The sequence below is a fragment of the Chlorocebus sabaeus genome, chromosome 16, assembly GCF_047675955.1.
Source record: "Chlorocebus sabaeus isolate Y175 chromosome 16, mChlSab1.0.hap1, whole genome shotgun sequence".
Lineage (NCBI taxonomy): Eukaryota > Metazoa > Chordata > Mammalia > Primates > Cercopithecidae > Chlorocebus > Chlorocebus sabaeus.
This window is the reverse complement of record NC_132919.1, coordinates 70,386,959-70,403,851: the sequence shown is the minus strand read 5'-3', so window position 1 is coordinate 70,403,851 and position 16,893 is coordinate 70,386,959. Positions and strand designations below refer to the sequence as shown.

General features: G+C 43.6%; 1 protein-coding gene across 2 annotated transcripts; it reads right to left on the bottom strand.

Moving 5' to 3' along the window:
- Positions 1-6,817: 6,817 nt before the first annotated feature.
- LOC103243462 (keratin, type I cuticular Ha3-I) lies at positions 6,818-12,404 on the bottom strand. Of its 2 annotated transcripts, XM_037993485.2 has the most exons (8): positions 12,382-12,404; positions 11,167-11,518; positions 10,075-10,157; positions 9,198-9,354; positions 7,787-7,948; positions 7,570-7,695; positions 7,174-7,394; positions 6,845-6,962 (listed from the first exon to the last, which is right to left on the bottom strand). In XM_037993485.2, exons 2-8 carry the CDS (start codon positions 11,512-11,514, stop codon positions 6,845-6,847), a joined length of 1,215 nt encoding a protein of 404 aa, XP_037849413.2. In that variant the 5' UTR covers positions 11,515-11,518; positions 12,382-12,404. The 2 variants fall into 2 exon arrangements, with proteins under 2 accessions (XP_008010920.3, XP_037849413.2); XM_008012729.3 differs by lacking the exon at positions 12,382-12,404 and having other exon boundaries at positions 6,818-6,962; positions 11,167-11,634.
- Between the last annotated feature and the right edge of the window lie 4,489 nt (positions 12,405-16,893).

The window sequence follows — 16,893 nt, the reverse complement described above, 5'->3', positions numbered from 1 at the left end:
CTGACTCTCTCAATTATAATCCAAAACTTTCTAGAATGGATGCCTCACATGGTTACATTTGACCACCTTTGATTCAACAGCCCCTGAGCTTTATGTCTAGCAAGAGATGCCCAGAGCTCTATGGAAAAGAGGGCAGCAGACCAGACCAAAGCTTTGCAGTCTCAGCACATCACGGAGCCACAGGGACGTAAGCATGTCAGGCAACTTTCTGGGTTTATACTTAAGCACCTCTGAAAACTGGAAGAACCCTTGGCACAAATTCAATCGTCGTGTGGGCAAACCAGTTTAGTTCCTAGTTTCTGTTTACTGTTGGGCTTGGTTCAAATGTTGCATTCTGTACCCCTGTTCTTGCCACCAGAGTTATTTCACCATGAAGTTTCACATCTAATCCTATGAGTGTCATGATTGTTAATCTAAGAATAACATACTGCCTTCCAAAAACAGCGTCAAGGTTGAGAGAAGGAAGAATTACTCCCTTCTCATTAGAAAAAAGACAATCCTGTACACACATGTTTACTGCTTTTCTCAGTTGCCTAAGTGCATCTTCTGTTGATACACAAAAACTTGTTTTGCTGCATGACATTGCTCAAGCAACACCTCTATGCGTCATCTCCTCATCTGCCCTAAATAGGTTATGCATTTCAGGTAGGCAGATTATTAATTATTTGTTGAGCACCTATTGTGTGCCTACTTTGTGTCTGCCATAAAAGTACCACAAGGATCAGTTTTAAAATGTGAAAATTCTTCAAAATTATTTAAACTGTCTGACTCAAGCGCTAATCTATCAGGGACAATGGCCGGATGGAGTCCAGGGATGAGGTTTTGAGCCAGCTGCATGGATTGTTCCAAGGCAGCAATATGCAGGTATGAGCTGTGCCAGGCACAAGAGCACCCAGTTGCAGGGTGGGATGGAGACCAGCTTATGTGCTGCTTGCCAAACCAGGCACCTGCAGGCTGCTTCCACCCAGAGAGAGCCTTTCTCTAAACCATTAATGGTGCACAGCGGTTACTGCAGACCTGGTTAAGAGGTCAAGAGCAGAAAAAGCTAGAGAGAATGGGGGGCAGATATCAGGAGGCACCAAAGGTCAGAACCAGGAAAAGTTAGAGAGAATAGGGGCCAATAATGCCCTGGAGGCACCCAAGGCCAGAACCAGAAAAGCTGGATCTACCATTAAATCCAAGGGGTGAACATGGGGCTAGAAATGGAGACAAAGGCAAGGTAGTGACAGAAACAGGGCAGCAAACAACGACCAAGCAAAAAAACTGACAATTTACTAAATGCCTAAGACAACTGCAATAGACAGTTGTTTTTTTCTCCTCCTCCTTTCTTCCTCCCTGCCTTTCTTCCTTACTCACTCATTCTCCCTCCTTCCTCCTCGTGCTCCTCTTTGTCTCCTTTCTTTCTCTGTTTTAGTAACAATCTTAGAGCACAAGTGTAAACCTTCAGTTAAACGGATAGCAGTGAGGCAGACACCGGCTTTTCTAAAATCCTTGACATCCAAATGTGAAACAGAGCTCACTAAAGCTCAGCTGCACAATTCCAGATGCTCCTCTCTCCATCTCTCACCCGTAGAATATTTTCCCTCGCATAGCCCACTGAAGTGTCTATGCACTTCCGTTCATGAAATGCTGCCTTGGGGAACCAATCTAATTAAGCATTTATCAAGAACGGGTTGAAACTCTTTCATCTATGTCCTTTCCCTGCCCCCAGAATGCACCCTTCTTAGAGGCACGTCCCTCTGTGACGGTCATACCTGTGCACTACTATGCATGGCCTGTGGTCACTTCCCATGGTGACCCTCCCCCATGTCCCCCTGGCTCTTTGACAATGGACCACACGGTCTCTGCTCTCAGGGTCTTGGCAACCCTCGTGTTTCACAGTGGCCAGTAGTCAGCCAGTCTCCACGACCAACCAAGACAAAGTCAGCATGTGCAGGTCTGAAATAATTATTAAAATGAAATAGAAATAGGTTAAATTTTACCCAGGCTTTTAATGATATACTTAATTGTTGCTTTCCTGTGTAGAAAATAGGCATAAGTGGCCAAGCGCGGTGGCTCACGCCTGTAATCCCAGCACTTTGGGAGGCTGAGGTAGGTGGATCACGAGGTCAGGAAATCGAGACCATCCTGGCTGACACGGTGAAACCCCGTCTCTACTAAAAATACAAAACATTAGCCGGGCGTGGTGGCGGGCGCCTGTAGTCCCAGCTATTTGGGAGGCTGAGGCAGGAGAATGGCGGGAACCTGGAGGCAGAGCTTGCCATAAGCCAATATCACCAGCCTGGGTTACAAAGTGAGACTCTGTCTCAAAAAAAAAAAGAAAGAAAAAAGAAAATAGGCATAAGTGGAAATCAGTTCCCATAAAGTGACTGAAATTCCTATGACTGACACCACCAGCTCTGTGCTTTAATCTTTCCGTTTGAAAATTCTGATTGTTATAATCAGCAAAAATGCCACCAGTTTCATAATCATAATTAGCCATCTTCCTCCTAACACAGCACGCACACACACCTGCACTCACACACACCTGCACGCACACACACCTGCACGCACACACACCTGCATGCACACACACCTGCACGCACACACACCTGCACTCACACACACCTGCACGCACACACACCTGCACTCACACACACCTGCACGCACACACACCTGCACGCACACACACAAGCATAGGTGCACAGACCCACACAGATGCATGCAGGCACATCCGAATTCTTTTCTCTCTGATTCTCAGCCCTGGAGCTCAGATTCTTCAGTTTCTTGCCCCGTCTGGCCTGTCTTCTACAACCCTCAGTTTGAGAGGACCTGAAACTAGATTCTCACCTGGGTACTGAAGGGCTCGAATGAGCGAAACCTTTGATTCTCAAGGCTGTGGAGTCTGTGTCCTGAGCAATAGGAAAGGGGTCAGAATGCAGGGCTGCTAAGGAAGTGAATAGGAACTCCGTTTACTGGACACCTATGGTGTATCTGGTTGGGTTGAGCACCTTTGCAACATAATCTCATTCTACCCTAATTTAAAAGAAAATGAGGTGGTTATTAGTCTCCCATTTTCAGTTTAAGAAACCGTGGCTTTAAATCCTAGTAACACACTTCAGGCTGAGATACAGATAGAGGTTATAAGACTGAAACCAGATTGAAAACTAAAACAGTCACTTTCAAATGCATGATTTTTCTGGGGTTTGGTTTCTAGCCTTTCTTTTTGCGCCTTTTAACCACTTGTAAAACTTTAAACACACTCACTCCCATGTGCCACACCCAAGCTCGTGGGGGTCGTGACGCTGCAGGAAGTCATCTTGTGTAGATACCATCACATCCAGGCCGCAGCTGACCACGCGTTCGAATTTTTTTGTAAATATGTCTTTGACTGGGGAGGCTGTACATCTTCCCTAGGCTTTACATTTCAGTCCTGTGCTTGTCCCTACATGTTTAAAAAAAAAAAAAAAAAAAAAAGTGAGGGTGAGGGAACGCTACCTCTGCACACCTGCTGCAGGCTCAGCCAGGAGCCCGGTGGGGCCGGGGCCCACCTGCCTGGCACGTAACTTCATCAAGTTGTTGGTGTGCATTTTGCAATAACAAGGGACAGGCCGTGTCATCCTCATATCCTTTTAGAGTTGGAGCCATTCTTGTGACTTTTGGTGCCTGCTTCCAGACTCCCCTGTTTTTGATGAGAAAGGTGAGCAGTCGTTAGATGTCAGTGATTCTTCTTTGAAACATAAAAAAAGACATACCTGAATTGTAACTGTCATCCACTATCACGAAACTTTAAACGTTAGTGTTCAGTAAACCTATTTTCCATTCAACTGCCAACACGCTCCTTTTAACAAAAGTGTCAATCAAATTAATCCTTTTAACTCTCCCAAGTCTTTCCTCTTCCCTTGAAATGAAATCGGATCCCCCGCAGAGCTGGCGAGCCCCCATGTACCCTGGCCACTGCCCACACGTACAGGCCGATTGCTTCTCCCCTACTCATCACTCTAGATGCCCTGGCCTTGTTCCCTCCTTCAGAGGCATCCGCCTCACTCCTTTCCTTGACTTGCTGTCCCCCTCTCTAGAAAGCTCTTTCCCTCTGCTCTGTTTCTTCTCTGTTTTCAGGTCTCAATGCAAATGTCACCTCTCAGGCAAGCTCTCCAAACTGAGACAATAGGAGCTCAGCTCGTGTCTATCAAAAATAGGAGCAAACAGACTTTGTAGGAGACTGAGTAGAATGTTTTACTGGGACTAGACAATATCAAACTTAGACCCCAAGATCCCAGGAATTCATATTCAAGGTCAAAGTGTCAATGACAAGAATACTGAGCCTTACATAGGTACCGTGCTGCACCATTTATAAAGCACTTCCATACACAGGGGATCTTCACAACCCCACGAGGCTGCCAGGTCTCTCGAAAAGAGGACTCTGATGGTCAGGGCAGCCAACAATATACCCAAAACCAGGACCCAAAAATGCTGCCTCCAAAACAAGCCATAATTCTTCTCATCACAGCATCCTACACCATCTCCTAGTGGGTAAGACTCACAGCCCGGCACCATCATGGTTTATTTCACAGGAAGGGGCAGGGCAGGGATTAGGAGACATTTCCTGGGTTCTGGTTTCCTTGCTTCCTTGTTATGGGCCTCTCCCCTCAGAGCAGTGTTTTCTGAGAAGGCCTGGCTCTAGCTAATGACCTCAGAGACTGCAGACCTGGGAACCTGTGGAAAAGAGAAATTAAGCTTGCACCTGGGAAAGCCCAGAACCTCGCCTTTAAGAATTCTTGCTTTTTTTTTTTTTTTTTTTTTTTTTTCCCTGCCTCTGCTTTGTTGCTGAAATATTCAAGAGAGAAAGAGAGCGTTCTGAACCCATTATTTATCTCCTCCTTCCAAGCAGGCAGCAGACATTCATGATTAATGATGAGGTGACTTTCTACATTGATTTAATTGAAATCTGTATCCTCTCCAGGTTATTTATTTTTAAAGTTGATAAAGACCTTTTCTACTGATTCTTCTCTTCCAAACTCAAATAAAGAAATGTTTTGTATACATGATCTTCCGCTAAAAAGGAGCCCAGACTCTCAGATCCTCTATTCTCTATTCTATAGGGTTGTGCTGCTGAAGACAGATGGAGTAGTGAGTAATCAATCTTTGAGACTCAGCATTCTCTCCATGTTAGCCCTAACGCGCGAGAGAGGGCTGGTCCACACTTAAGGCGAGAAGGTGGCCACAAGCAAGTGTTGAGGGCTGGTCTCCTTAGCTGTCCTCTGGTTTCCACAGCCCTGAATGGAGGGTTTGGGGTATTTTTCCCTGGACATCTCTACCACACCTAAGTATATGGTCTGCAAGTTTTGGAGAGAATTTCCAACCCCCACTCTACCTCCTGCCCCTCTGTACCTGTTCTCATAGGTTGAGGATATGCTCCTCTCTATTAAAAGTTCCCATTCTCAATCTCTTCATTTCAATCATTGATTTAGAAAAGTAGGAGTAGAGAAGTGAAAAACGAGACTCAATCTCATTTGTGGGCTGGGCCTTGGGTTTCCTTACTTGATTACTGTTTTTGTTTTTTTAAACATTGGTAAATCTGGTTGCCACTGAAGGCAGTAATGTGACAAAACGATGGTCCCAACTGCATTTAAATAAAAACAGGTGGGACCAAAGCTCAAGGCTCACTAGGACAAAAGAGGCTTTTCCGTCAAATAACCCACTCACAGTTCTCCATCATCTGACGCGGACCCCAGGCAACCGAGCAGAGAAACTTAGCAGAGAACTCCAGCGTAGAGTTCCAGGCCCACATCATAGAAATACAGAAAGTCGCAAGGAGTCCTTGAGTGCCAAGGCAGGGACGAAGAGAGGAAGGTGAACCAAAGGCATCTCCCTACCATCCGGCCTAGCAGATCCCACACTCCTCCTGACCACTGTATTCCTCTACCCTTTGCTGCTCCTTCCTACTTTCTACCTAAACATTTCAGTACAGCGTGGTTGTGTGTGTGCATGTGTATGTGCACACATGCACACGCCTGTCTGTGGTGTACATATGCTTATATAATATGTGGTTATGTATATGTATATATGAGATTACATACCATATGTTAAGGTGATATATGTTACCTTAGTACAGTTTTTGGTTTTTTTTACTCCAAATGTTTTCAGATCCCTCCACTTAATGTTTCAAAATAAATAGTTCCTGTATCTGTAAAGACACCTTCATATGAATTTGCCATTCTCTTTCCCACCACCTTCTTCCCAAACACTAAATGCAGGTTAATGGTCTTTCAGGGAGACTTTCCATTGAAGGAAATCACAGACCATATATGGGGCGAATAACCCCTTCATCTGATGGAAAAACACTGGTTATTTTTAAAATTTATACAAGACAACCAATTTTGGAATTAATGAGTGAAACAGACAATTATAACTTTTGAAAAAGAGTTTATTAGGAGGTTAACAAAGGATTTCTATTGCGTCTCCAAAGACCAAGAGTGACAAGGAAGATTTACTCCAATTATGTTCTGTTTCGTAGCATGCCCATCAGTTTTGTCACAATTAATTGAATTTTCTCTAAATCGCATTTAGGTAAGTTTTGTTCAAGTATAACATGTTATGTAAATGCGTCTTTATGATGATAGATATTACTTGATCTTGATCCTGCTGTAGGTCTCTCTGTGTGACTCAGAAGACAGATTTTGCAGCCTTATGCTGAAGAATCAAGCCAGGGAATACAGTGGGAGGCTAGAGCTGACCCCTGGAAGCCAGGGCTGATAGAAAGGTTTCTGCCTCTTTCCAAAGTGTGTTCACTGTTGGAGATGTTGGGATGAAGTAGAGTTGAGGTGTGACTGATGTCTTTCTTCTCCTCCCGGTCATGGGGCCTCTAGCACCCAAAAGTGTTGCAAGGCCCGCACCGAGCACGTGGGCCACAGGGATTAGAGATACAGGGCCCAATGGACTTGTCACATGCATTTGTTGTGGCGCAGGGGTTGGAGGGGAGCCTATGGGCAGAAAATCATTGGAGCAAGTTAGAGTATAATGAGCTGAAGAGATGGGAAAATAATAAAAGGGCTTTGTATAAGAATATTGTTCTCCTTTGGACTGCCTCCAAACAAAAGCTCGAAATTATAAATTCATTTCCATCAAGAAGACTATTCATCTCCACAGCAACCTCACATGCCCCAAGGAAAAGATTACTACCCCCATACTGACTTGCAGTCCTCGCTCTCCAGGAGGCTCCGGTACGTGTTGATCTCACACTCCAGCCGGGCACGCACGTCCAGCAGCACCTGGTACTCCTGGTTCTGCCGCTCCAGGTCACAGCGGATCTCCGCCAGCTGGGACTCCACGTTGGTGATCAGGCTCTGCACCTGGGACAGCTGGGAGCTGTAGCGGGCCTCGCTCTCCGTCAGCGTGTTTTCCAGAGAGTCTCGCTGTGGTGGGGAAGATCAGGAATGTCAGAGAGCTGCTCCTAATAAGGTTCTTCCATGGGGTTCCAAAGAACTCACAAGCTCCAAGAGCTAAGGAGAGTGTGTGGCCCCAAGGGCATCCCCGAGACTCTGCCTCCCAACTTCCCATCGCTCACCAGCAGGGCTGAACAATACACACCAGGTTGTGCTGGGCCTGCAGCTCGATCTCCAGGGCATTGACCGTGCGTCTCAGCTCGATGATCTCCGCCTGGTAGGACTGCAGCTGCTCTGCGCTGGATACCACCTGCTTGTTCAGCTCCTCAGTCTGAAACACCCAAGTAGGGAAAGGATCAGACCCTGCCTCCAGGGCCCTGGGGCACCTCGGGTCCTGAGCGGCCATGTGCTTAGATGCCCACCTGCGTGGCGAACCATTGCTCCACTTCCCTGCGGTTGGTTTCCACCAGGGCCTCATATTGACTCCTGGTCTCGTTCAGGACCTGGTTCAGGTCCACAGCAGGGGCAGCATCCACCTCCACGTTGAGGCGGTCTCCAAGCTGGCAGCGCAGGGTGTTGACCTCCTGATTGAGAAAGGGCAAAAGTTTAAATTTCACAAAGGATCTTGGTGCTCTCCTTAAGAGAAAGCAATTCAACTTCTGATCATTGGTAAGTTTTCAGGAAACTTTGTTCCCTCTGATCCTCTCATTAACCAGGATCTATATTCAATGACTAATCTGTATACTCCACTTTTTACAAAGTACTTTCAAGCTCATGACCTCTCTCTGCCCTTTGTATTAAATGCACCACTCCTCATTTAGAGAGATTCAGTGATTTGGGCTCAGAGCTGATACATGGCAGGCCATTATTTAAACTCTGGTCCCCAAATGCCCAGTTCAGTGTTTTTGCTAGTATACCATATAGCCTCATATGTTTGACTCTGAAGCATGGATAATGAAAAGAACTGAGTCTAGCTGAAGAGGAAATACAGAATGCTTACTTCAAAATCTGCCATCCTGGCATAGAAGAGACTTAAAGGGTGATTTGTTGATTCCACCAGCATAGATTTGCTGAAAGCAATAAATATCTGTTTACTTCCCTGCTGAGCATAGCTTGGTCCTTGGGCTTAGGTGGATTTCAGACAAATTTGTATTCAACCTAATCTCTACCACTTAATACATTGCTTCTAGAAGCTTCTTGAAGCCTCAATTTCTTCATCTTAAAATGAGAACTGCCTCCGGAGTTAAAGCACTTAGCACAATGTTCGGCACATACTAAGCACCTGATTAATATTAACTGTCACCATTTACATTGTTCTTGGATTTCAGGTTGCATAAAATACATGTCTTCTTTTTTGTCCAACTGACTTAGCCGTAACAGTGAGCATTTTGCTCAAGGCTGTTTCCAAGCAACACTGAACAGCAGAAAGAGCTCTGGACAGGAATGAGAGTTGCATTTTGTTCCAGCTCAGCCCTCTCTGCCTGGTGGGCCTAGGCCATCCTGGCTTCTTCAGCTACAAATGGAGAATTGGAATAGAAGATTGCTGTTGTGTGCACTCTAACCAGGGTGCAGGAGAGGCTGTGGCTGCTGCCTTGTTACTCAACTTTCCTCATTAAGTTTGCCAACTTCCTCACTCTCATTCCTGCCTCTGGCAGAAAAATCCTAATCTCATATCACAGGTTGTTAGACTACTCATTCTCTACATATCCATTTTTGTATGCAGAATTACTTCCTCAGCTAATTGAGCCTCTAATGACAGCCTGTCCCGGACCCTGTGGTGGTTATCAAACAGGCCCTGGTGAGTCTGAGCCCATCACTCTTCAGGGAACTCACCTGCTCATGGTTCTGCTTGAGGCACAGCAGCTCCTCCTTCAGGGACTCCACCTGGGCCTCCAGGTCAGACCTGCACAGGGTCAGCTCATCCAGGATCCTGCGCAGGCCATTGATGTCCGACTCCACCAGCTGCCGCAGGGACATCTCGGTCTCATATCTGTGATCATAGGAGGGTCAGGGACAGGCTGGGCAGGAATAGGCTTGGCCTTAACTCTGCTTTGGTTTGGTTTGTCAGGCAACTAGGAATTAGGGTTTATAGTTTTTATAGCCATCTCTTTTGTTTAGGTTTCCAGCATCAAGCTGGAAGAAAACGCACTGGTAATTTTATGTTTAAAGATCCAGTGGATAGACTTCTACATTCCTAGCTACTCAGGAGACTAAGGTAGGAGGATTGCTTGAGCCCAGGAATCTGAGGATCTGAGGTTACACTGAGCTACGATTGCACCACTGTCCTCCAGCCTGGGTAACAGAGCAAGGGCCTGTCTCTAAAAAAAAAAAAAAAAAAGGAAAAAGAAAGCCAGTGGATTTAGGATAAAAGCCAATAAATTGTAAGATTTCCAAAATAATATACTTCCACATTCTTCATTCTCATGAATGGATTCTGTGCATAGGAGAACATCAGGGGCCAACATGTCTACACTGACCCACAGTACGACTAGGGATGTCACTTCACAGAGGAGAAGCAGGAGGAAAGGAAGTCTAAGGCCTGGAGAAAGGATCTCTGAACTACGGTGTGCAGTGGCTCTGTGAATCTTGGGCAAAGCATCTAGAACATAGCTCAGTCAGTGTTTGTTTAACTTGTGTTGACAATAGGCTAAAGGGAAGGAGAGCAGCCAGAGAAGAAAAATAAATAGTAACACCCCGCTTGCCCACTCACTTGGTCCTGAAGTCGTCGGAGGCCAGCTTGGCGTTGTCGATCTGCACCACAAGCCTGGCATTCTCAGACTTGCTGCACAGGATCTGGAAGGCCCAAAACATTCAAGAATGAGCAAGGACTTGGTAATTTTTCGCCAATGGCAGTCCTTCCTAATTCACGTCCTTGGAAGGATCAGGATGAGAAATCACTGCCTATCTTATTAAATATTTTCTATATACAGTAGGTACTCAATGAATATTTCCAAAATTATATTCAAAAACCAGAACACCAAAATATGCAAAAAGTATAAGTAGATAATCTTTTTTTTCTATCCTAATGAGCAATACTGAGAAGCTGACAATAATAATAGTTGACATTTATGAAAAACACCTACTATGTTTCTGGCATGATACTAGGAGCTGAGGATACAAAAATTGGTAAGCGCTTGATCCTGCCCTCAAGAAACTTTCAATCAAACGGAAAAGACAAGCAGGTAAACTAGCAGTTGCAGAGGACTGGATCAGGGAGGAAGCCACATGCTCCCAGATGTCCCAGACAACTGGGACTACTTTGTCCTAGGTAATTTCCAATCTTCCCAGTTTTGGACAAATGTTTTAGGCTCTCACTGGACACTGTGCACCAGGAGAAGCCCAGAGTTATGAAGATGAGGACAGTGAAGTCAGGGTAAGTAGGAACCCAGAAGAGAGAGGCAGCCAGCAGTCCAAGGGGCAAAACGCTCAGATGAGGGAGAAAGGAAACAGCCCAATCTTTACAAAAGATTCCATTTCCCCAGCTTCCTTTGGACTCAGTCCTTTTCTGTCACCTCAGGGTAATAATTCTGGAGCTTGGCAAGCACATGGAAGCATTCAGAAGTAGTTTTTAATTACAGCTCATTTATGCAAAGTACTGCTACCTCCACATAGACTAACACTATGCAAATATCTAGACCTAACAGTCCCAAGTCTAAGAAGAGATGGGCCCTCAAGAAAGCAAAATGGAAAGGCCAGTTTTCAGCTTTCCATTCACATCAAGAGCTCACATGGCTTCTCAATCACAGCTCGGATTCTCTCCCGACAACTTCCTACTGGAGGCACTGTGTCGCCCACTCCCCACCTTCTGCTGGAGCTCCTCGATGGTCTTGAAGTAGGACTGGTAGCTGGCACACACCAAGGGCTCCTGCTGCTGCGACCGCTCCCGGATGAGGTTCTCCAGCTCCGCGTTTTCCCGCTCCAGCTGACGCACCTTCTCCAGGTAGCTGGCCAGGCGGTCGTTCAGGAACTGCATGGTCTCCTTCTCGCTGCCATTGAAGGAGCCCTCGCAGAACCAGTTGCAGTTGCCCACATTGGCGGGGATGTTGCAGGCCCCAGGTAGGGTGCAGCCGTGGCAGCTGGGGGGCACGCAGGGCCGGGAGGAGCAGCTGGTGCGGCAGCTCAGGCTGGGCAGGCAACAACTGTAAGACATGGTGCAGGGAGGGAGTGCCCAGCTGAAGACAGAGTCCAGAACCTCCAAGTTGTAGATCAGTGGGTCTCCTTCCTCCGGGGAGCATTTATACCTCGTCCGTGGAGGGTGTGGCCACGTAAGGCAACCCCCCCCTTTTTTTTTTTTTTTTTTTTTTTGCTCATTTGGTGATTGTCAAAAGCCCTTCCCTACATTTGTTGTGTTTCTTCAGAAGAGTCTCTTCCCTCATAAAAGACTTTACTTGGGCTTCTCGCTAAGTCAGGACTCCTCTTCCATGCTGTGTGTCATGATGCAAGAGCTTCGTGGTGTGACTTCAAAGACCTGGACTCATGAAAGCCCTGGCCTTCGTCAGTGGGATGCAGCAGGTCAAGAGACAGTATTGCTGTTCTGCTTCCTGACTTGAGGCCCCCAACTCCTTGGCACGCCTCTGGCTCTCCTTGGTGAAATGGAAAAGCATAGCTCTTGCCCACGTGTCTTTTGCTAGGTCACATTTCCAAGTGCTGAATTCCAAATTCATGGTTCTCAGAAAGAGGAATAGATCCTTTCTGGGGCAGTTTCTGATGGCCACGTTTCCTGATATGATGGGCCTTTTTCATATCCATGATGATGTCAATCAAACAAATAATAGATATCCACCAGGACAATTTCATCCAGGGTGATGTAATAGACACTGGGAGGGGTGGGAGATAGGACCAATGCTATGGTCAGAAGTTCTTACTTGTTAAGAACCTGCACAAGCCCAAGGTATTGTGGACACTTTTCACAAACTAGATCCTTTTTACAAACATGATCTTCAAACATGCAGAACTGAGATGTCCATTACTCCTCACCACAACTCTTCAAGATAAATTGTATAATTCCCATTTTATAGATGAGCACACCAAGGCATAGAGGGTAAGGGATAATAAGTTGTGGAGCTAGGTTCCAAAGCAGATCTCTTTTCTTTTCATCACAATATGCGGCTTAAGTATAAATGGCTTACTTCCTTCCCTTCTTCAGACAGGTCGCCCCTTCTCCTCTCCAAGCTCTCTTTTTACCTTGACCATGACACTGTCATGACTTATGTGCTTGTCTCTCTCTCTATTTGAGTTCCCTGAAGGCAAGGGCAGGGTCTAGTTTGTCTTTGAATTCCCAGCTGTAGGCACCTGGTAGGCACTGTTGAATGGGTGTGTATAGAGGGATGAAGGGATGAACAGGAAATAATAATCTGAGGAAGGAGTTGACAAGTGGCAAGTGAGTAGTTTACACACTGGGGAGGGCGAGCGCCTCCAGGATTGGAGGCTCTCAAGAATGGATTTGTGCTGGGATGGGGAGGCTTCTAAGAAGCAGAGGGGAGAAAAGTAGGAAGTGCAGGTGAGGAGAATAATGTGCACACAGGAATGGGGTAGGAAAGCCCAGGGCATAGTTGAAGGACCAGGGTAAGCCTAGGAAGCAGGAAGGGGAGAGTTGTGAAGGGAAGTGGTAGAAATTAAAACTTTATGGGGGATTGTATGGAGACCCTGTGGTAGGGGTCTCAATGGTGAAGTAGAGCAGCTTGGACTTCCCCAGAAGCTGTAGAGCCAATATAAGCTTTTGAACCTAAGTGTGGTGTGACAAAAGTCGTTTTAGGAAATGTTTTAGCAAATATTTATCTGTTTTAGAAAAATGAAGGAAAGATTGGGGGCAAAGAGTTCAGCAAAGAGGCTATTGTAACAGTCCATGTAAGACTAGAATTTATGGCAGGGATGATGATATAGGTAAGGTTTAGTACAAGTGAAAGAGTTACAGCACTGGGCCAAGGGAGAGTACAAAGAGAAGAGCAACAAGGAGCTGAGGACCAAACTTTGGAGAATTTCCCAATCAGAGATCAGGAGAAGGAAAAAGAATCCGTGATAAATGGAGAAATGGTGAGAAAAAAAATGATAAGAACAAGTTCGTGGCATCCCAGAAGCGCAGGAAGGAGGGTGCTTCCAATAGGAGGTGACATCAGAAGTGCCAAGTGCAGCAAAGGGGCCGCACATGATCAGGACCATGGAAACGGTATTGACTACCTTGACCGGAAAGTTACCAGGACCCTTCCAGGGTCACACAGTTGTGTCTGCTGTATGAAGCGCCTGTGCACATTCTTAAAGTAATGTCCACAGTGAACTTTGGTAAACCAAGACTTCAAACACACAGAACTGAGATGTTCATTACTAAGAGAAGTTCTGCTGCAATACATTTATATATCTGATTATAAAGCTTGGAGCTTTGATCTTACCAATACAGACTTTCATACAATAATTGGAGTGTGCTTTAAGCAGATGCCAGACTTGTTTGAACTTGATGATTCAAAATAGTTTATTATTTAGGAACAATTATCCAAGAAGCATGAGTAATCTGAACTGCCCATGCATATGACACCACTTCTGTTTTGTTACAAGACGTTAGACAAGCCTTATTTGATATCCTAAAGAGGCAATGAGGAAAAAATTCAAGTATGTGCCTGAGGAGGCATACATTGGCCAGAAAGAGGAGGGGCTCCCTATGTCCTTGCTAGCAGAGGATGAAGCAGATGATAGAGATTCCAAGCCTCCCAGCTACAGCTACCAATCCAAGCAGCTTCCAAGCCTCCCAGCTACAGCTACAGACCAAAAACCAGATGGCCTCGCATTTGGCTCTTCTCTTCCTCCCTCTCACCTCCTAACATAGATCCTAAATATGAAAATGGTTAAAAGAGAGAGGGAAAACCTTGGAACAAGAGAGATATTGGGGATCCTAATGGTCAACTCACCCAACCCCTTCATTTTACAAAGGGGAAACTGAGGCTCAGAATGGAGAATGGAGAAGCTATCATCTAGCTAGGACCCAGATCTTCTGATTCCCACTGCATTATCATCATCTCCATCACCATCCTACTGAAATGTTGAAGAAATGTTGAAGAATCAGTTGAAGAACTGATCTGCTATTACGTAAGGACAGAAATCAAGGGCAGTGAGAAAGACATCTTGTTATCCATAGATATGCTGTGTTGAAGAAGAATTACGAGTCAATGTGTAAATAAAGATAGAATTCAGCAATAGTACAGTTTCTTGTTACTCTCTGATTTCAATTGTTATTTCTAAATTGATGATACAATTACATATGAACAATTTGGAGTAATTGAAACATAATTATATCCCATCAGATATAGATTATATCCCATCTGTTTGGAGCAACTTAGAACAATAGGTGAAACAATTGTGACTCTACTCGACAGCAATCTGCTTATCCAGAGTAAGGTACACAAAAGATAGTCACTACAAAATTAAACTGTTATTAAAATGAGAACAATTAAGAAATTAAAGAAAACACACCACAATGACACTTGATGCTGTTAAACAACAGGATTATGAATGCTTTTTTCATCTCTCCAAATTCTTTGAAAATACATGTGTTACTTCTGTACAATAAACAAAATAAAATTCACATTTAAAATTTCAGAAGGAAATTCTTACAAATCTTCTAGAGGAACAATGAGTTGTTAAAAAAAAAAAAAAAAAAAAAAAAAACCCTGCAAGGCTCCTGTTCCAATATAGTTACTAAATTACACTTGAGCCTGTTGTCCTAGAAATAAAACCTTTGTTGTGATCGGCACTCATGCCCTTGTGACAACTGCTGACTTTGCCCATTTCAAAGGTGAGCTACTAAGAAGGGATGAAGGGAAATCAAGCTACCTATAGCTCATGAATTGACTGGCATGAGGTCTGAGCTTTGGGTGAAGGAAAGGACAAGGAGGAGCAACCCTTGGAGAAACATTCTGCCATTGACTGCTAGAATGGTCCAAGATCAGCTGCTAGAACCACCTCATTTGACCCGCATCCATAGACTATACCTCCCACATACGTATAAAGAATAATTAAATTTCTTTTCTGGAAATACTATCTAAGTCAAATAAAGACTACAAGCTTAGCATGCTGGAGCTACCAAGGACCTAACTGGTCATTTCACTCAACTCTTTCATTTTAAAAATGGGACAATTTTGACCCAAAAGGGGAAGTGACTTGCCCAGACTTGCAGAGAGCTTGTGAAACAGTCTAAATTGAAAAAGGATAAAGTAGACTAGAGAAATAGGATAAGGCTTTTAGTCTTTATGAGAGAGTTCAGGCTGAGACCACTGAATGAGGTAAGTCCCTCTAAACACTAAACCCTTAGTAAAAATGTGAACTAGAAAAATAAAGTATGCTTATTGTTAAAGGAAAACTTTGAAAAGCTGAACTATCTCTTAGCTCTAATTTTAAAATTATAATAATAAATAGTAAAATAGTAAAAAACAAAAACAAAAACAAAAAAAAAACAGTAAATAGTAAAAATCTCCTCTGGGATTGTTAAACCAGTGACCTATTTATCATTAAGGTTTGGGGGTGAATCGATGCCACCCATATGATTCAAGAACCTTCATGCTGATAAATTAACAAAGCACCCAAGGAAATAACTCACAATTAGCAAGAAGGAGAAGATACAAGATACAGAAGATTAAAGCCAAGAATATTAAATATGTTTAAAGAGCTTATAGGACAAAATAAGGAATCAAATCCCTAAACAAAATGGGAGTTACTATGCAAAAAATGTAGGCATGTTTAAAAACTGTCAAACAACTTCTAAAAGTGAAGAGTATAATTTAAACTGCAAATTTTAAATGTAAAATTTCATCAGTAGGTCTTTAGTGGCTTCAAAAAGTCAAAATTTTCTTTTGATATCAATCATATTATTCAGGGTGCTAAGTTTTCACTCATCTCCTACTGAACTAATGAAATTTTAATTAAAAACAAAGTTTTAGCTCTCATAATTCTATTGGACACTTTTAGATATTTTATACTTCTCCTATTAAGTCACAGCAATTGTTTAATTGTTGCATTTGTTTTGTCAGCTTACTTTTATTAATAATTGTTCCACAGAGCTTCACAGAAATATTTTAACAGAGTTCTAGGAGTCAGCACATTTAATTGTTTTTCTTTTACTTTTTTGACTAAATGACAAATCCATTTTTATAAAATTAAGTTGACTCCTAATAGTTTTTTGTCTGGGGGTTGATGTAATTTTGTTAGTTTTTAAATGGGATGTCACATTTATTCATTTATGTTAAGATATAAAATATGCATTTCTGCCTCATTATTCCCTTTACTTTTATGTGTTCAATCACTTTTTATATATTAAATTGTTCTTAGCTTTAATAACTGAAATATTACTTTCTTACAAAGCCAAATAAAGTATTGTCATCTCTGTTAGAATTGCATTTATTAAAGCCAAGTCTTAAAAAATTAATAATAAAAGAGCCTTTCTTTTCTACAAAAGTAAAATACAATAAACTTTCAAACTCAATTGATAGGTTAAACATTAAATTAGACAAAGATGAAAAGAGAATAAGTCAACTGGAAAAGATAG